General features: G+C 34.4%; 1 protein-coding gene across 10 annotated transcripts in view; it reads left to right on the top strand.

Moving 5' to 3' along the window:
* The window catches only part of KIAA1109 (transmembrane protein KIAA1109 homolog), a 211,542-nt gene that overhangs the window by 170,068 nt on the left and 23,442 nt on the right, over positions 1-18,032 (top strand). For 6 of the 10 annotated variants that reach the window (XM_045055906.1, XM_045055905.1, XM_045055907.1 and 3 more), the window contains 13 exons: positions 422-622; positions 817-947; positions 2,268-2,391; positions 4,755-4,864; positions 5,529-5,619; positions 6,199-6,261; positions 9,574-9,827; positions 10,389-10,604; positions 12,056-12,236; positions 12,852-13,053; positions 14,770-14,931; positions 15,436-15,575; positions 16,904-17,105. In XM_045055906.1, coding sequence (XP_044911841.1) covers positions 422-622; positions 817-947; positions 2,268-2,391; positions 4,755-4,864; positions 5,529-5,619; positions 6,199-6,261; positions 9,574-9,827; positions 10,389-10,604; positions 12,056-12,236; positions 12,852-13,053; positions 14,770-14,931; positions 15,436-15,575; positions 16,904-17,105 — 2,077 coding nt within the window. The remainder of the gene's footprint in view (positions 1-421; positions 623-816; positions 948-2,267; positions 2,392-4,754; positions 4,865-5,528; positions 5,620-6,198; positions 6,262-9,573; positions 9,828-10,388; positions 10,605-12,055; positions 12,237-12,851; positions 13,054-14,769; positions 14,932-15,435; positions 15,576-16,903; positions 17,106-18,032) is intronic. The other 4 variants (XM_045055909.1, XM_045055910.1, XM_045055908.1 and 1 more) reach the window with 4 other exon arrangements.

Genomic DNA, 18,032 nt, shown 5'->3' with positions numbered 1-18,032 from the left:
GTTTAGATGGGGAGAGAGACTGCTGTTACTTTTGAGGTTTCATTTGGGAGATGGTGAAAATGTTCTAAACAGATTATGATGATGGTTGTACAACTTTGTGAATATACTAAAAACCACTGAATTGTACATTTTAAGTGGGTAAATTTTATGGCATGTGGATTATATCTCAAGAAAGATGCTAAAAAATGGATCTCAAAGCAAAGTGCATGCACGCAAAATGAAGTATACATTTAAAAAGATGTATTTCTGTCTGTACATTTTATAGTATAAATTATTTGGTAGTTAAAAATCAAGTTACTACTTTCATTCTGGTACTGACAAAACTTTTTAAAACAAAATATCCTTTAACTCTTGTTTCCTGAAATAGTCTTGTTCTTGGGAAGAAATTTTTTAAAAATTAATGTTACTGTTTATCATTTAGAGTTCAGATGGAAGTTCAGTAAGTGGAGATGGCCACAAGCTCACCTTTGGGCAGCGACTTGTAAATCACCTGCTAGGCCTGACGCCCCCAAATCAGCGCTATTCTGTTCCTGCAGAGTATCTGTGTGACCCAGAGATGTGGGGCTCCCCTCAGTCTAGCCAGTCCCATTTGAAAGCATGCAGAGCTCACTCATGGGGAAACGTAGGTAGCCACTAAATAGATTCCTTGTGAAAATGAAGGGATTTGAATCACTGGAGAATTCTAATCATCGTACTTGATATAGATGGCTTTGATTCTTGCATGCTTCCTTTGATTTAAGGTGTCATTTTTGTGATACTGTAGATTAGCTATGTGACCTGAGGGTGGTATTGACAGACATGCTTTTGATTTTTCAGGAAGCTGTAGATTATCGAAGACCAGGAGCATCATGCAGCCAGCCAGGAGAACTTAGAGGAAGAAAAATCATGAAGCGTATAGTGGATATCAGAGAACTGAATGAACAGGCCAAAGTAATAGATGATCTTAAGTATGTGTATGATTTTTTAATGTAACAGAATATTTTTAATAGTAGAATCATAGAATTTTCAGTGTGGAAAAGACTGGACTTGGGGTAGTACAACCCCTTTAATTTATAAATGGGATCACCAAGGTCCAGAAGAGTTTGGTAACTTGCATGAGACCATACATTCATTAGTGATGAAGTTAAGCATGAAGTCCTAGTCTGGCGCTCATCACAACTCCTCATTTCTGGGCAGTTTATGACTGACTTTATATTCCATATATGTATCTCTACATGTGTATACATACACACTTATACATATTTTCACATGTGCATATTAACATATGCACTAGTCTTTTGCTAACGTTGGTATTTCTGGAATATAAATTTTTAAGGGAGGAAACAAATTTAGCATTTATTAAGTACCTATTGTGAATCTGACATGTTATTTCAATGTAATCCTCACAGGATTTCTGTGTGGCTAGATGACATTATCCAAACTTTATAGGTGAGAAAACTGGCTCAGAGAGTTTAAAGAATTGAAATTTGAACTTGGGTGTGTCTGAATTCAAAGTTCATGCTTTTTTTTTTTTTTTTTTTTTTTTGCCTGCCTGCCTGTACTAGCGGTTCTCTAGAACTAGGGTGGATATAGGGTGAATAGAGAGAGAGGAGTAGGTGGTGGTAATTTTTTTTTCTTTATTAGTTGCCTGATACATAGTACTGAGTAAATAATTTGCTCTAGAAGACTAAATATCCTGCCTATCAAACTGACATTTTTGTTTTCCCAGGAGGTGATATTCACGCTTTATCTTTTCTAATCTTCATACACCCGTGCCTGTGTTTTTTGCATTTGAGGACTTTAGACAAATATATGCATTTAGACAAATAAATGCATCAGACAAAATGCATATATTTGTCTCATATTGTTTAGGTATTACCTAAAAACTATTCATTGAATTAATTATGATATAATGATTCACATTTTCCTGTTGACTTACATTACAGTTTGAGTTTTGCTCTTAGGGGTTAAAAATGACTTGAAGGAAAGTATACTTCCCTAAAATCTTACTTGAGGCTTAAATATATGTAGAATTTTACATACATTCTTCTGTAGAGTGGGTCCATAGCTTTCATGAGATTATCAAAGATTCTCTTAATGCAGAAGTCGGAAAGAGCCATTTCCTAAAATGTTGGAGTTTTTTTTTTATTAACTTTATGGAGGGTTTTGGTCTGTCCATATATAATCTTTGATATTCTGAGAAGTGAAAGAATTAAAAAGGAGCAAGTAAAAATCAATCTTACTTTGTTACTACTTTACACTAATTGCAGTATTTGTTTTGCATCCAGAAAATTAGGTGCAAGTGAAGGAACCATAAACCAGGAAATTCAGCGTTATCAACAATTAGAATCTGTTGCTGTGAATGATATTCGAAGAGACGTTCGTAAAAAATTACGGAGGTCTAGTATGCGAGTGAGTAAACATTTGAGAAGAATTTTATTATTAAAGTAGACCATTCTTTTATTTTTTAGTTTATGAAACTTTGTGAGGATACTTATGTTCTCTTTCTTCCTCCATTGCTAGTGATAATACCATTTGATTTGTATGTCTCATATCTACTATGTACTAGACTCTATTTAAAGCACTTTATATTTAACAACCCACTAAATCTGTACAACAGCTGTATGAGGTAGCCTGTATTATTTTCCTCATTTTAAAAATGAGGAAACAGACAGAGGTCAGGTAATTTGACCAAGGTTATACAGCCATTAATCTCAGTGGAGCCAAGATTTAAACCCAAATAGTGGTACTCTACATTCTGTGTCCTTAGCTACCACGTTTTGTCCACCTTTCATGAAATCATACTTTCTTTTTAGTCTTCAACTCAAATGTTAGTCTTTTGAGATGTCCATTTTATTCCTGTCCCATTTTCCGCAGCTGACTTTACCTCTAAGCCACTATACTCGCGGCACTTCATTCTTTTCCCTTCGTTCATTTAGTTGTCCGTACTAGAATCCGAGTCTCTTAAAGAACAAGTTATTTACCTTTGACCCCACTTCCCACCACATTTTTTGGGATTTAGTCCAGTTGCTGAACAAGTAAAATAAATATGTAGATAGATATACTATAAACATACAGTAGAAAATAATTCTAAAATGTATTCAAATAGAGGTAGGTTGCTTTGGGTTAAGGTGGTCTTGTTAGTGGAAAAAGTACTTTAAAAAAATAGATTCTTAACCTTTCTTTTTTTAATAATCAGCAGAACCCTCTATTTTTTTTTTTTTTTTTTAACCAGCATAAGGTTTTTGGGTCACACTCCAGTACATAAAAAACATTAAGTCAGAGTTGCTAGGGCCAGAGGAAGTGGAGAAAGGTTGTAGAGATCCAGGGTTCATTGACTTGAACTTTATTTCCTTGATCATCCCAAACTCCCAGACACCCTAGTTTGAATACTGTTATAAATTATTTATTTAAACTGAAAATAAAATCCAATCTGAGTTATTCATCACTGGCTTCTGATAATAATAAATGGATAGTTATGACTTCTAATGCATAAATCTGTGTTTAAAATTTTTCCTACCATATACTTAACAATCATATAATAGAATTAAAATATTGTTTTCATACTGTTTATGAGGTAGTTTATACTTGGTAATTGACTGTTGATAAAACTAGGTAGAGAGGATTAGGGAAATTACCAAAATTGTATCAGCATTCTTAACATTTACCTCATTTGTCATTTCCCCCTCAATTCCCCTTCAGTCCTCTTGCATTCCACATTTCCATTGTATTTGAGTCTTTTCAATATCTAGTTCCCAACTAGATACAGATTTGGAGAAGAGGGATTTGGAAACCAGTAGAGTGTTGAAGTCACCCTTTCCTTTCCTTTTTCCTTTCCTTTCCTTTTTCCTTTCCTTTCCTTCCCTTCCCTTCCCTTCCCTTCCCTTCCCTTCCCTTCCCTTCCCTTCCCTTCCCTTCCCTTCCCTCCCTTTCCCTTTCCCTTTCCCTTTCCCTTTCCCTTTCCCTTTCCCTTTCCCTTTCCCTTTCCCTTTCCCCTTCTTTCTCCCCTCTCCCTCCCTTCTCCCTTCTCCCCTTTCCTTTCCTATCCTATCCTATTCTATAATGGAGTTCTGTCACAGGAGTGCCTTTGGGTAGTACTTGAGATGATTGATGGCCCTCAAACCCAGCCTCTCCCTCTCTCCCTCCTGCTTTCCCTTAATCTCTCTTTCTCTTCCACCCCCAACCTAGCTTTCTCCCAGAATCTGTCTTTTTAATTCTCATTTTCTTTTGCTGTTCTTTACTTTTTAATTGTTTCCTTTCTTCTCACCTTATCTCTGTACCCCTCACCCCTGCTCCCAATCTTTCTCTTTTCTCTTGCAGGCCAGCTGGTGACTCATATTTTCATTGTACACTCCTTCTAAATGACATTAGGTCCTGCTCTACTTTGATCCACCTATACTGTTAAGTGACATTTAAAGTCAAATTTAAAGTAACACGTTATCAGGGCGCCTCACTGGCTCAAGTTGGTTGAGCATCCGACTCCAGGTCATGATCTCACTGTTGGGAGATCAAACCCCACATCCAGCCTCACATGGGCTGTGCTGGGTCCGGACCCTGCTTAAGATTCTCCCTCTCCCTAGGCCCCTCCCCTGCTCATGTGCATGTGTACTCTCTCTACCTCTCTCTCACTCTCTAATAAAAAATAAAAATAAAGTGACATGTTATTGACCTGGGGGAAAAACAGACTAATTTGTTGAATAGAATAATATTTTATCTGTAGTCAGATATTACAACACCATCAGTTGTTTAAAGTCACTCTTCTCCCATTTCATTAGGCTGCTTCCCTAAAGGATAAATGGGGTTTGGGTTACAAACCAAGTTACAGCCGTTCAAAAAGCATTTCTGCTTCTGGAAGACCACCTCTTAAACGAATGGAAAGGGCAAGGTAATATATATTTCAACCATTGAAACAAATAATAAAATTGCTGACTCCTTTACAAATGTCCACTACTTATTTATTGTGTTCTAATTGGGGAAATTACATAATTAAGGGAGCAGAAATAAACCTCATTAGTCAAATACTGGTAATAATGGATACTGTCAAACTAAAAAGTTTGAAGAATTCCTCTATCATATTTATACCACAATCATTGTGTGCTTTTCAGTAAAGAAGTACATTGCTATTTAGACAAGTTTATATGTAAACTTATAGACTACTCAAAGAAATGAGTATTTGCATATTATTAGCTGCTGCTGTAAGTTTGTCACTTTTAGATAAGGTGTGATTACATACACATTTAGCATAGGAAGAAATGGAAATTTTACATATTAAAGAAAAATACTGTCTTACTAATAAATGAGCACTTGAGGTAAGAAGTATAAATTTTTACATGGTTTAGTTTCAGAAAATCGCATGTTAATCAAAACCTTCAGTGCTTTTTTAATAGTATGCTACAGGTTAAGAAATGGAATACCAAAAATTTAACCCTTGGATAAGGTAAATATTTAGAAATCTTTAGAATGTTAATGTCATTTGTGAGACTTCTGTAAAGTCCAGGGGCTTTTTTAAAACAATACTAATGTTTTGTAACTTTATATTTTCCTTACAGTTCTCGAATAGGAGAAACTGAGGAGCTCCCTGAAATCCGTGTAGATGCAGCATCTCCTGGACCCAGAGTAACTTTCAATATCCAAGATACAGTAAGAGAGATACTATTGGTTCAAGATACACAGTGCAAAATAATTTTTATTAATTACAAAATTATAGTAGTTACACAATTTCAAAATACTAATTCCTATCTACAATGAAAGTGTGGATTGTGATGATTGAAGTATCTAAAAATTACCAAACAGCAGGACACTGCCTCTGTGCCATCATTTGACAGCCATGCTGCAAGTGTTGTATGTCTGACATCATTAGTTGTATGTCCTAGTGCAAGACTAGCGTTTTGCACCAAGAATAATGACTCTACTGCTTGTTCTTAGGTAGAAAGATTTTGTTGAGTAATTTTCCTTTCAAGTATGAATCCGCATTAGGTCTTTTACACAAGTGTAAATGCAGAATGTTTATACTTTATGTATTTATGTATTTTGGTTCAGAATATATAGTGATAATGGCAGAAACCAGAAGTCAGAAAAGGTCAGCTTAAAAGTTACATTTAATTTTATGTATGTTAAACTTTATGTTAACTTTATGTTTGTTTTTGAAGATTTGTTTACTATTAAACCATTGTTTATTTTTCACGAGTTTTTATATATTTTCTTATTATTTTAATTAAGTTGAAAAAAACAATATGGGGAAGTACACCACAATCCAGCCCTCCTGGGGAAGGGTATTTTCAGGTACTTATTAAGAACAACATACATTTTGCTTTAAAACTAATTAACCACCCTCAAATCTGCTTTCACATTGTCTTTCTCTCATTTTGTACTAAACTCAGGCCTCAAAAATACTTTACATAAAGCTTTAAGATTGTTTGAATTCTTTTTCACCATGTATGTCTTACAAGCTCTTTCACAAATACATTTTATTTCTATACTTTATACAGTATTATTGAATCTCCAAAATTAAAGACTAAATCAGCTTACCAAATTGACCAAATCATAAATCAAAAACTGCTATTTATTAGTTATTTGCTAATCCCTAAGTGCATCTCTTTTCCCTGCATTCAACTACAAAATGAATCTTTTCTTTAAAGAAATTTTGTTAACTAATTGAAACTAGAATTAAACTTCTCTCAGAACAACAAATTATGCTCTGTCTCTCTCTGTCCCAAAAATAAATAAACGTTGAAAAAAAAAATTAAAAAAAAAAAAAAAAGAACAACAAATTAATCCTTGAATGTTATTTCTTTGGAGTCACTGGTATAAAAAAGCATACATGTATAAAAGCAATCCATTTAAAAAATACTCTCATGTTTGGGGCGCCTGGGTGGCTCGGTTAAGCATCCAACTCTTGATTTCGGCTCAGGTCATGATCTCATGGCTTGTGAGATCAAGCCCTATGTCAGGCTCTGCACTGACAGCATGGAGCCTGCTTGGGATTCTCTTTCTGTCTGTCTGTGTCTGTCTGTCTGTCTCTCCCTCTCTCCCTCTTCCTCTCCCTCTCTCCCTCTCTCCCTCTCTTCCTCTCCTTTTCCTCTGTCCTTCTGCCCCTCTTTCCTTCTCTCCCTCTCTCCCCTCCCCTCCACACTCTCTCTCTCAAAATAAACATTTAAAAATACAAATAAAAATTAGTCTCATGTACAAAACTGTGGAAAATGTGCTACACAATCATTCATAAGTTGAATTAACATTTTTATGAACCATATATTTTCCCTAATTATAAGTCATGAAAGTAAACTGAATTTTAAAAATATATCTGTAGGGGTGCCTGGGTGGCTCACTCAGTTGAGTGTCCAACTTCAGCTCAGGTCGTGATCTGACAGTTCATGGGTTCAAGCCCCACATCAGGTTCTCTGCTGTCAGCACAGAGCCCAGTTCAGATCCTCTGTTCTGCCTTCTCTCTGCCCCTTCTCTGCTTCTGCTCTCTCTCTCAAAAATAAATAAGTATTAAAAAAAATAATTTATAAAAATATAGCTGTATACTAGGTATATAAATCCTTGTCTAAGAATTTTCTGTCAAGTTACCTTAATTTGACATGTATTTTGTTTCCCTTTCCCCACCCTTTTAAGCTATAGTCTCAGTATATATCCTATAGTTACACTGAATTTAGTCAAACTGAATTTTGTTTTAGAACTATTAGATTATAGTGAGCTTGATAAACATTTTTTTTCTACAAATGAACTTGGAAGTAAGTTATTTACAGAATTGAACTGAGTGATTCTACTAATTGATTTTTCCCCATCTGACTTTCTTTTTTTAGTTGAAATATAATTGACATGTAACATTAGTATCAGACATACAACTAATGATTTGATATATGTTTATATTGTGAAATGATTAAGTGGTTCTTAAGGGCATTAATATTTGAATTGGTTCAAATCCTTTTTTTAAATAGTAATGTATGCTATTTGTAAAAAGTAGTATATAAAAATCATAAATTACAAAATAGATTAAGACATGGCTAAATATAAAATAAATATAAGACAAAGGGATATTTACACAAACTCATACTACACTTTTAAAAATTGAATATGTTCTGATAAATAAAACCTGTCTTACATATTTACTAAATAACATGTATATTATAAAAAGTGAGGAAAAGCTGGACTCTGCATTTATGAAATTTTGATTATAATAGTCTATTTTTATGTATCTAATTTTGTTGTATCTAATAGTAGAATCAATAGATTTCATTCCTTTGCACATTACACTTTACAAAGGCTTTTCACATTTTCAAGGGATATTTAAGCAACTCTCAAAACAGGGAATACAAATTAGATCATAGGAAGTTTTTTTGTTGTTTTTTTGTTTTTATTTTTTTTGACCTTAAAGACAGTGGCCTCCTGGTGCCATCCTCAGTGACACAGTGTTTATAATAAACTATTCATCTTAAAAAATAATATTCTTGAGTTGATATCTTTAATTACATAACTATTTGCACATCTGTCTTTAATCAATTAGGAACTTGTTTCTTCAGCTCAGGTCATGATCTCACAGTTTGTGGGTTCGAGCCCCACATCTGGCTCTGTGCTGACAACTTGGAGCCTGGAGCCTGCTTTGGATTCTGTGTCTCCCCCTCTCTCTGCCCCTTCCCTGCTCACACTCTGTCTCTGTCTCTGTCTCTGTCTCTCTCCAAAAAAAAAAAAAAATTAAAAAATAAGTAAATAAAAATAAATAAAATACACCTACAAAAAGCAGGGGCACATGGGTGGCTTAGTTGGTTAAGTGTCCAACTTCAGCTCAGGTCATGATCTCATGGTTCATGGGTTCAAGCCCTGCATTGGGCTCTCTGCTGTCACCAAAGAGTCCACTTCAGATCCTCTGTGCCCCTGTCTCTCTGCCCCTCCCCAACTCACACTTTTTCTCTCTCTCTCAAAAATAAATAAACGTTAAAAAAATATATCCACGTAAGAGACTCTTAAATACAAAGAACAAACTGAAGGTTGATGGGGGTGGGTTAAATGGGTGACGAGCATTAAGGAAGGGCACTCTTTGGGATGAGCACTGGGTGTCATATATAAGAGATGAGTCATGGGGTTCTACTCCTGAAGCCAAGATTACACTGTATATTAACTAACTTGAGAATAAAAAAATAATAAAATAAAAAGTAAAAAAAAAATTGCTTTAATGCAAAAAAGTATATATCTACAAAAAGCATCTAGAAGCATGAGGTACTTTCTGTACTGACACTGCATGCTCTTCTGTCACTAATTGCTCTCTTGCCCTTCTGATTTACAGTTGGTCACATTATTTGCTTTGTCCCCATAGCATGTTTAACTTAAACAGTTACACAACATGTACTAATTAACAGGATGATAGAGGCTTCTGTAAAGTAAATTTCACTCTGTCAGTCATGTGACTTTCCTGCTTCCCTCCTTGGTGTGCTATTTCATGTTCATAAATCTGACCTTTCTTTCAGTTCAGAGTGAGGAAATTCAAGTCTGAGGGAATTTTAAATGTTTAAACATGTTCTTTCTCTTTCTCTTTTTTTAATTAAGAAAAGATATATAAAATGAACCTGATTTCATGTTTTCTCTTTTTACAATCAGTTTCCAGAGGAGACAGAACTGGACCTTTTGTCAGTAACCATTGAAGGTCCCTCCCATTACTCATCAAACAGTGAAGGATCATATTCTGTGTTCAGCTCTTCCAAAACTCCAGGAGGCTTTTCAACAGGCATTCCTTTCCAACCTGAAGAGGGCCGACGGGATGACAGTTTGTCTTCCACTAGTGAAGATTCTGAGAAGGATGAAAAGGATGAAGATCATGAGAGAGAAAGGTTTTATATTTACAGGAAACCCTCGTAAGTAGCCTTTTTGTTTTGAGATGCTTAGGCAGTATTTCAGAGTTTAGAACTGATCTTTAAAGCATTATGTGTAACTATTAACTTTTATAGAAAAAAATCTTAATTTGCCTAGCCAGAGTGAGACTAAGAGACATATCTGTGGCTTACTAATGTAATTTAGCTCCATATGGCATTATTTTTTCTTTCCCTATTCTTCAGTCTTTTAATAAAATCAGGAAAGTAACATTTTACAACTTGCAAATACGAAATCTCCTTGAAAATGTAGATTATATTTCATACACCAATATTTAGACACCTTAATAGCAGTGATGCTGTGTCATCAGCACCTAGCATGTTGCTCAGCACATGATAGTTACTGAGTGCGTGGTTGCTGAATAAAATGTGACTCCATCAAACTTAGGAAAATCTTCAATAGTATGAACTAGTTGAGTTGTATGTATGAATTTATAAAATAGTAAAATTTATTTACAGACTGTTGCTCACGTAAGATACTGGAAAATAGTTTGTTGAAAATTTTTTCGAGTTAATACAGTGTAACGATCAGTTTTCTTTCTCTAGACATACATCTCGTAAAAAAGCAACAGGTTTCGCCGCTGTTCATCAACTATTTACAGAACGCTGGCCCACAGCTCCAGTCAACCGAAGTCTTAGTGGCACAGCTACAGAGAGAAATATTGACTTTGAACTTGATATACGTGTTGAAATTGATAGTGGAAAATGTGTGCTACACCCAACTACCCTTCTACAAGAACATGACGATATAAGTTTGAGAAGGTAAGAAATTGTCAGAAAAGGGTACATGTAATTTCATTTGTTAGAAATACTATTTATATATCACTGAATTACAACAAACTTTCCACCCATGTCCCAAAATGTAGATTTAAAGAGTGGATTTAATCACACCTGCAAAGTTTGAGTGGTTATTTGTATAATATACTATTTCTTTAAACAAGTGTATAAAATTTTCTGGAAACTGGAAATGGATGTCAGATTTAGATTCTAGCAATTTAACTAGAAGAATTGTATCTTTGGAATTCTCCTTGTATCGTGCACATTTCTATTATAAAGACAAGTGCAGTACACTGAGATATCTTGGTTATTCAGAATTTTGATGAATTCAAATAGAGATAAAGATTGGGAAACAGTGGCACAGAGGCCTCAGTATACTGGACTGTCGTTTAGGATATAACTGCAGCTTTACCATTTGTTTCCATCATTAAAAAAATGGTGGTATAAATAGGCTTAAGATTAGATTATTTTTTCTTGAATTTTTTCCTTTGCTTTTCTTTGACCTAATCTAAAAAAGAGCTAAAGAGGCACGCACCTGGCTGGCTCAGTCAGTTGAACATCCAGCTCTTGACTTTGGCTCAGGTCATGATCTCAAGAGTCGTGAAATCAAGCCCCATGTCGGGCTCTGCACTGAACATGGAGCCTGCTTAACATTCTCTCTTTCTCGCCCTCTGCCCCTCTCCCCTGCTTGTACTCTCTCTCACTCTCTCTCTCTTTCTTAAAAAATAAATAAATAAAAGCTGAAGAAAATAACAATTGAAGGGATGGGGAGGAGGTAGAAATGTAGAGTTTTAAAAAAGGGCAGAATGCTGACAGTTGTTGAAGCTGGAGCCTTAGGGGTTCACTGTACCATTCTGTTTACTTTTTGAATTTTTCATAATAAAAGATTTTTAGGGGCACCCGGCTGGCTCAGTCATTAGGGCATGCAACTCTTGATCTTGGCATTGTGAATTTGAGCCCCACATTGGGTGTAGAGATTACGTTAAAAAAAAATTTTTTTTTAATGGTCTATTTGTCTAAGGAAGGTTTTATAAAATGAATAAAATAAGATGAAAAGGCACTTATACAATTGAATTCCTACAAATGTAGTAGTAATGATAAGAATGTTAATTTGTTATAATAAATTGCCAATATTCAGCTGTTTTTACCTACGTAAAGGGCAATTTCATTTGCCTCAGCCTGCTGTGTTCATGTGAAACAATTGCGGCCTCAGGAAAGAATAAAGATAACTCCCCTATGTAGTTACGGAAAATACAACATAAACATCATCCATGCAAGGCATTAACCAGTTTAGCTAGACACGCTAATAAGCTTTACTTTTTCAACTTTATTAATGAAGGATTACATTCCACTTACTGTATAAATAAAAGTTTGATTTTAAACAAAAGGAGATAAATGTCCTTTTTAAAAAAGATAAAACATTTTTCTGTTTATAGGAGTTATGATAGAAGTTCCAGGAGCTTAGATCAAGATTCTCCTTCAAAAAAGAAGAAGTTTCAAACTAATTATGCTTCTACTACCCATTTAATGACTGGCAAGAAAGTGCCATCATCTCTACAGACAAAACCTAGTGACTTAGAAACAACAGTATTTTACATTCCTGGAGTTGATGTAAAGGTAAAAACCTAAAAGTCTAGGTTGTATTATATGCATCATTAATTATCTTTATATTCTAATATTAATATATCATTTATTAATGTTAATTATATTAATATTAATATGTAATTTCTATCCATCTAGGGTTAGCTTATTCTTAGTGGTGTTCATTTTCTATCATACACATTCTTCCTTTACCGAGTATATTAACATGAAACTTTTCATTTTTCTCTGATGCAGCTATATTCTGAACATAAGAACATCTAAATTATAGGTTGCCACTTCTTTTATATAGCTTTTCCATTAAATTTTGGCAGTAAAAAGTTACTTTTTTATACAATGAATATTGTATAAACCTTTGCTGAACCTTTCCAAGTCCAACTTAATTAAACATCTATTTTTTAGATTCTAGAATTATAGAATGCTGTAACATTAAGCTAGAAAAGAATTTATTATCTGGGATGACTTTTTAAATTTTAAATGAAAAAAAGTTAAGAATCTTACTAGCATCACAACATTTACTTGTAAAATGGGTCTTCTGACTGCTGGATTGGTGTTCTTCCTCATTTTTCTACATTTGTTGGTTTTCTTTATCTGGATTATTTTAATTTTGAAAGTTTATCTGTCTTCATACAGTTGCATTACAATTCCAAGACACTAAAGACTGACTCACCTAATGCCTCCAGAGGATCTTCCTTGCCAAGAACGCTCTCTAAAGAGTCCAAGCTGTATGGTATGAAAGATAGTGCATCATCTCCTCCTTCTCCTCCTTTACCCTGCACTGTCCAGAGCAAGACTAACACCTTACTTCCTCCCCAACCCCCACCTATTCCCTCAGGTATTTCAGGAAAATATACCTTATTTTTAGTTTTTTTTTTGTAACTTTTTGGTCATCACCTATTTGCTCTATTGAGAATTTCTTTCAAGTTTACATGTTTAAGAAAAAAGGACAGATTTGCCAATAACGACTGTATAAAATTCATATATGGAAATGTGGCCCAACTACTTTTGGATATTTTTCAAATTGATACTACCTTAGAATATCAGTGTTAAAAAAAATTAATATACTAAATAGTTTAACTTTTATACACGTACACACACACACACACACACACAAATGTATTTAGAAAAAATTTTCTGCAGTTAATATGTGGGAGCTTATGATTTAGGTGGGAACATTAAACTTACACATTTAAGACAAAGTACATTGGTCTTAACCACATTTCTTATCTATTTTTGCATAATAAATGATCCCAAATCTGGTGGCTTTTAACCTCCAACACAGTTTGTGTGGATCAGAAATTCAGCAGCAGTTTGGCTGGTAAAGTCATTTGTGACATTGCAGTCAAGGTGTTGGCTAAGTCTGCAGTCGTCAGAATGCTTGACTAGGTCTGGAAAATCTGCTTCCATCACTTCCCATTCACATGGCAGGCAAGCTGATGCTTTAGTACCTCCCACCTTGGGCCTGTCTACTGGGCTGCTTCAGTGTTCTCATAACAAGGGAGCCGACTTCCTTCAAAAGGAGTGATCTCGAAGAGAATGTGACTGAAGATGCAATACCTTTTATGGCCTAGCCTCAGAAGTCACAAACCATCACTTCCACAATATCTTGTTGATCATACAGGTCAGCCCTATTCACTGTGGGAGAGAACTACACAAGGGCATGAATGCCAGGAGGCAAGAACCACCGGCAGCTATTTTGGAATCTGGCTATCACACCACATGAATACCTCAAATATACATTAGAATTTCCAAAACAAAAATTAAAATTAAAAAATAAAAAAAAAGGAATATCAGACAAGAATTATTTGAAGATGTTTCGTTTGAGAGATGGAACTTGATACATAAATCCTTTAAAATAGCCAGTAGTCATGATAATCATATTTTTTATATCCCTTTTCAATTGACAGGGAACATCTATGCCCATTTAAGTGCAGGACAGATAATATTATTCCAATTTTATAAATGAGGAAAGCTCAGGTTCACAGAAGTTGAACTGCTTTGCTAGGTTTACAAAATTGATGTATGTTGGGGGTAGAAACCTAAGCCAAAGTTAACTAAGTCTTAGTTAGCTATTATACTCATCTACTGACACAGAATATTTGTTATGTAGGAGGAAAGAGATGGCAGTCCATGTAGGGGAGCATTATAAGTATCTGTAAGCTAAAAACAGAAGAACATAGGAAAGCCTGAAAACAACATTTTCCCTCACTTACCACAAAATATTGTTAATCAACTCTCCCTATATCTTCTTAAGTGGACAAAATAATGCTAAATGAAATACTAAGCAAAGCATAAACTTGAAAAATTGAACCAAAATTTGTGACCTAGAGCAAGCAGGAGTAACTGTGGTATTATGTGCATCATTAATTATCTTTATATCCTAATATTAATATATCATTTCTATCAATCTGCTATTTTTATTGCATTCTTGTATGGTTTATGTATAAGGTGCTTCACCTGATGAAACTGTCCTGTAGTTCTAATTTCTCATAGAATTATTGTATGTTTTATGGGGACTATTAAATTCACCTCACATTTGTAAATGTTCTAGCCAAAGGAAAAGGAAGTGGAGGAGTCAAAACAGCCAAATTGTACGCTTGGGTAGCACTTCAGTCATTGCCAGAAGAAATGGTTATTAGTCCCTGCCTATTAGATTTTCTGGAAAAAGCTCTAGAAACTATCCCAATCACACCAATTGAAAGGAATTATACAAGTAAGTATTCTCCTTATACATTTACTTCTCAATCACTTATATTTTAAAAATTCTATTACTTAGAAGAATTTTTAGTGCTATTATATATTATTATATACTATATTCAGTGATCATGAATTACAGAACTGAAAAAGAACTTGAGAAATCATCTAGTCCTCATTTACAAATAAAGAAATTAGGTCTTGGTGAGGTTATATGATTTTCCCATGGCCACAGCTAGTTAATGACAAAATTAACATCTTTAATTCCTACATTAGATTCTCTCTTGGACTGGAAACTTCTTGAGGGCAAATACTTAATTTTCTCTGTACAGTGTTATAACAGGAATTGGAATTTGGAGAAACAAGCAAGAGGTTTGAATAGGGAAAGATTTGTAGAATGATGGGCCACAGAAGCAAGTTTCTGTGTGTTCATATCCCTTATCTCAGTACTAGCATTAAGAGAAAAGATCTTTTAGTAAATAGTTTGCCCTTGCCCTAATAATAAAAGTAAATATTTTAACAGCTGTCAGTTCACAAGATGAAGATATGGGACATTTTGAAATACCTGATCCTATGGAAGAATCAACAACATCATTAGTATCATCTTCAACATCTGCTTACTCTTCCTTCCCTGTAGATGTTGTGGTTTATGTACGAGTTCAGGTGATATACTTCATTTATTCCTTTTTGTTTTAAAGAAAAATGTCTTTCTTAAGTTTATTTGAATATTTCCAATATTATTTGCCTTAAAGTTTCCTTAATCTTGGTTCATGGACCTTTAGTATATCAGGGCCTAGAGATTGACATATGGGAAGTTTATATACAATTTTATATGTGTATTGACTTTTCTGCTGGGGAGATGCATAGATCTTTGGGCTATCAAATCTTAGATTTCACACTGTTATGGAAAAAATAAAAATGTTTACATTAAACCTCCTTTTTTACGGCATTTTATTCCTTTTTTTGTTAGGACACCTGTATTTCTTGCCATTATGGTCCTTTTTGGGCATATATAAAGTGTAATTGAGATATAAGTCACATAATAGTACCTTTGTTAGATTTTTGCTAAGTTACGGAATTTTTATTTAGTATTTTATTATAAAATACAGTCTTATCAGTAGGCCTTTGGGAGTATATATTAGTATCTGATTGAGTCCATTTATTAAAGAGGACTTGAAAACCACTTGTAACCAAACCTCAGGATTTTTTTTTTTTTTTTAGTTTATTTATTTTGAGAGAGAGAGAGGGCAAGCAAATGGGGAGAGGGGCAGAGAGAAGGAGAGAGAGAATCCCAAGCACATTCTGCACTGTCTGTGCAGAGTCCAGTGTGGGGCTCAAACCCACAAACCCATGAGATCCCACCCTGAGCCGAAACAAAGAGACGGACGCTTAATCGACTGACTCACCCAGGCGCCCCCAAACTTCAGGATTTAGTTAACCTTCAATTAAAACCTGATAATCTCAAGAATAAAAGAAACTGATGGTCATCTGTTCAAACTGTTTTCTACAACAGCAATTTGGCCAAACGGGCTTCAGTCTGATCTTCTGGAGTTTTGCATTAGTCTTTTGAAAATATGATGAAAACATGTAACGGGTGACAGCTAGAGAGTTCATACAACTTCTGTTACTACAACAGCTTTTTAAAAATTTTAGTATAAGAGGAATTATTTCCTTTAAAAAACTTAATTATGAACAAGTATAATATGAACACAGACACCTTTAAATGTTTTGAGTTACCTAGATGTCTAAATATGTATCACTCAGAGGTACCTCCTCAAATATTTAGATTTTTTTAAATACCATTTTATTAATACATTTTGGTTAATATATCATGTATCTGTTTGATAAAGGCTAGGACATTAAACACAAAATCCTTTTGTGTTTGGTATATGTGGAACGAAATGGAAATTAAATATAAATTTGGCATCCAGTATGAAATGTTTTAACTTTTCTAGTACCTAGAAACTTTTTTGGTTTTCTGTGCTTTTTAGCCCTCACAGATCAAGTTTAGCTGTTTACCAGTATCAAGAGTAGAATGCATGCTGAAGCTGCCATCCCTGGACTTGGTGTTTTCTTCCAACCGAGGAGAACTAGAGACTTTAGGGACCACATATCCCACAGAGACTTTATCCCCTGGAGGTAATACTACCCAGAGTGGAACAAAGACCTCTTCAAGTAAAACTGGAATACCAGGTATAGAAACACTCTTTATTACACTGGTGTAAAGCAAATTCTACTTTTTAAACAAACGTTTTACTAGTAATTAGTATGTATTTCTAAAAAATAAATTTGGAAAAGGGGAATATTTGAGAATTAGAGTATATACGGAAAAAATACAGAGATCAAAGTTTTTTAGTCTATTTTGTACTAATATATTTAGTATATTTTGGTACAAGTGAATGACAATTGAGTAGCATTTTTGATTGGCTTGGAGCTATACACTACAAGCACTATGAAATAACTGTCATGTTATTATACACCTAAGTACTTCTGGATGTTTTATGTTATGCTCTGTTTTTACGTTTAAGAGTAATCAGTGTTGCAAATGGAAAGTAAGAGATGTAGTTATCTTGCAAGAATTTATCACAGTGAAATAAAATTGTATGAGGTAGTGTGTATACACACACACACACACACACACACACACACACACACACACACACATTTAATGGTAAATTTTGCTGACTCAAATGTCCACTTTATGAAAGGTTTTGTTTTTAAGACAGAACCTATGATTTCCTGGTGAGACAGTTACTGTTCACTAATATATTAAAGCTGTCATTTCTGCCCTAAAAATCATACATCACATATGCAAATCACAAAGATTTTATTCTTAAGAGACTACAATGAATGAAATGGATACTTATGAATAAGAGAACTATCATTAAAACAATGGCTCATAACCAGGGGTGATTTTGCCCCCAGAGGATATTTGACAATGTCAAAAGACACTGGAGAAACGGCAAAGCATTTGGTTGCTGTGTGAATCTTTGAAAGTTTCACCATAAAATAGGAAAACAAAAGTTAATATTTTAGAAATAACTTTTGCTAATGTGGTTGCCCACTGTCATACTTAGCTCCAAAATATTGCTGCTAGAATTGTGTTGCAGTCAACAAAAT

The sequence above is a fragment of the Felis catus genome, chromosome B1 (genome assembly GCF_018350175.1).
Source record: "Felis catus isolate Fca126 chromosome B1, F.catus_Fca126_mat1.0, whole genome shotgun sequence".
NCBI lineage: Eukaryota > Metazoa > Chordata > Mammalia > Carnivora > Felidae > Felis > Felis catus.
Note: the sequence above shows the minus strand (reverse complement) of the source record. Positions and strands in the feature narration are given on the sequence as shown.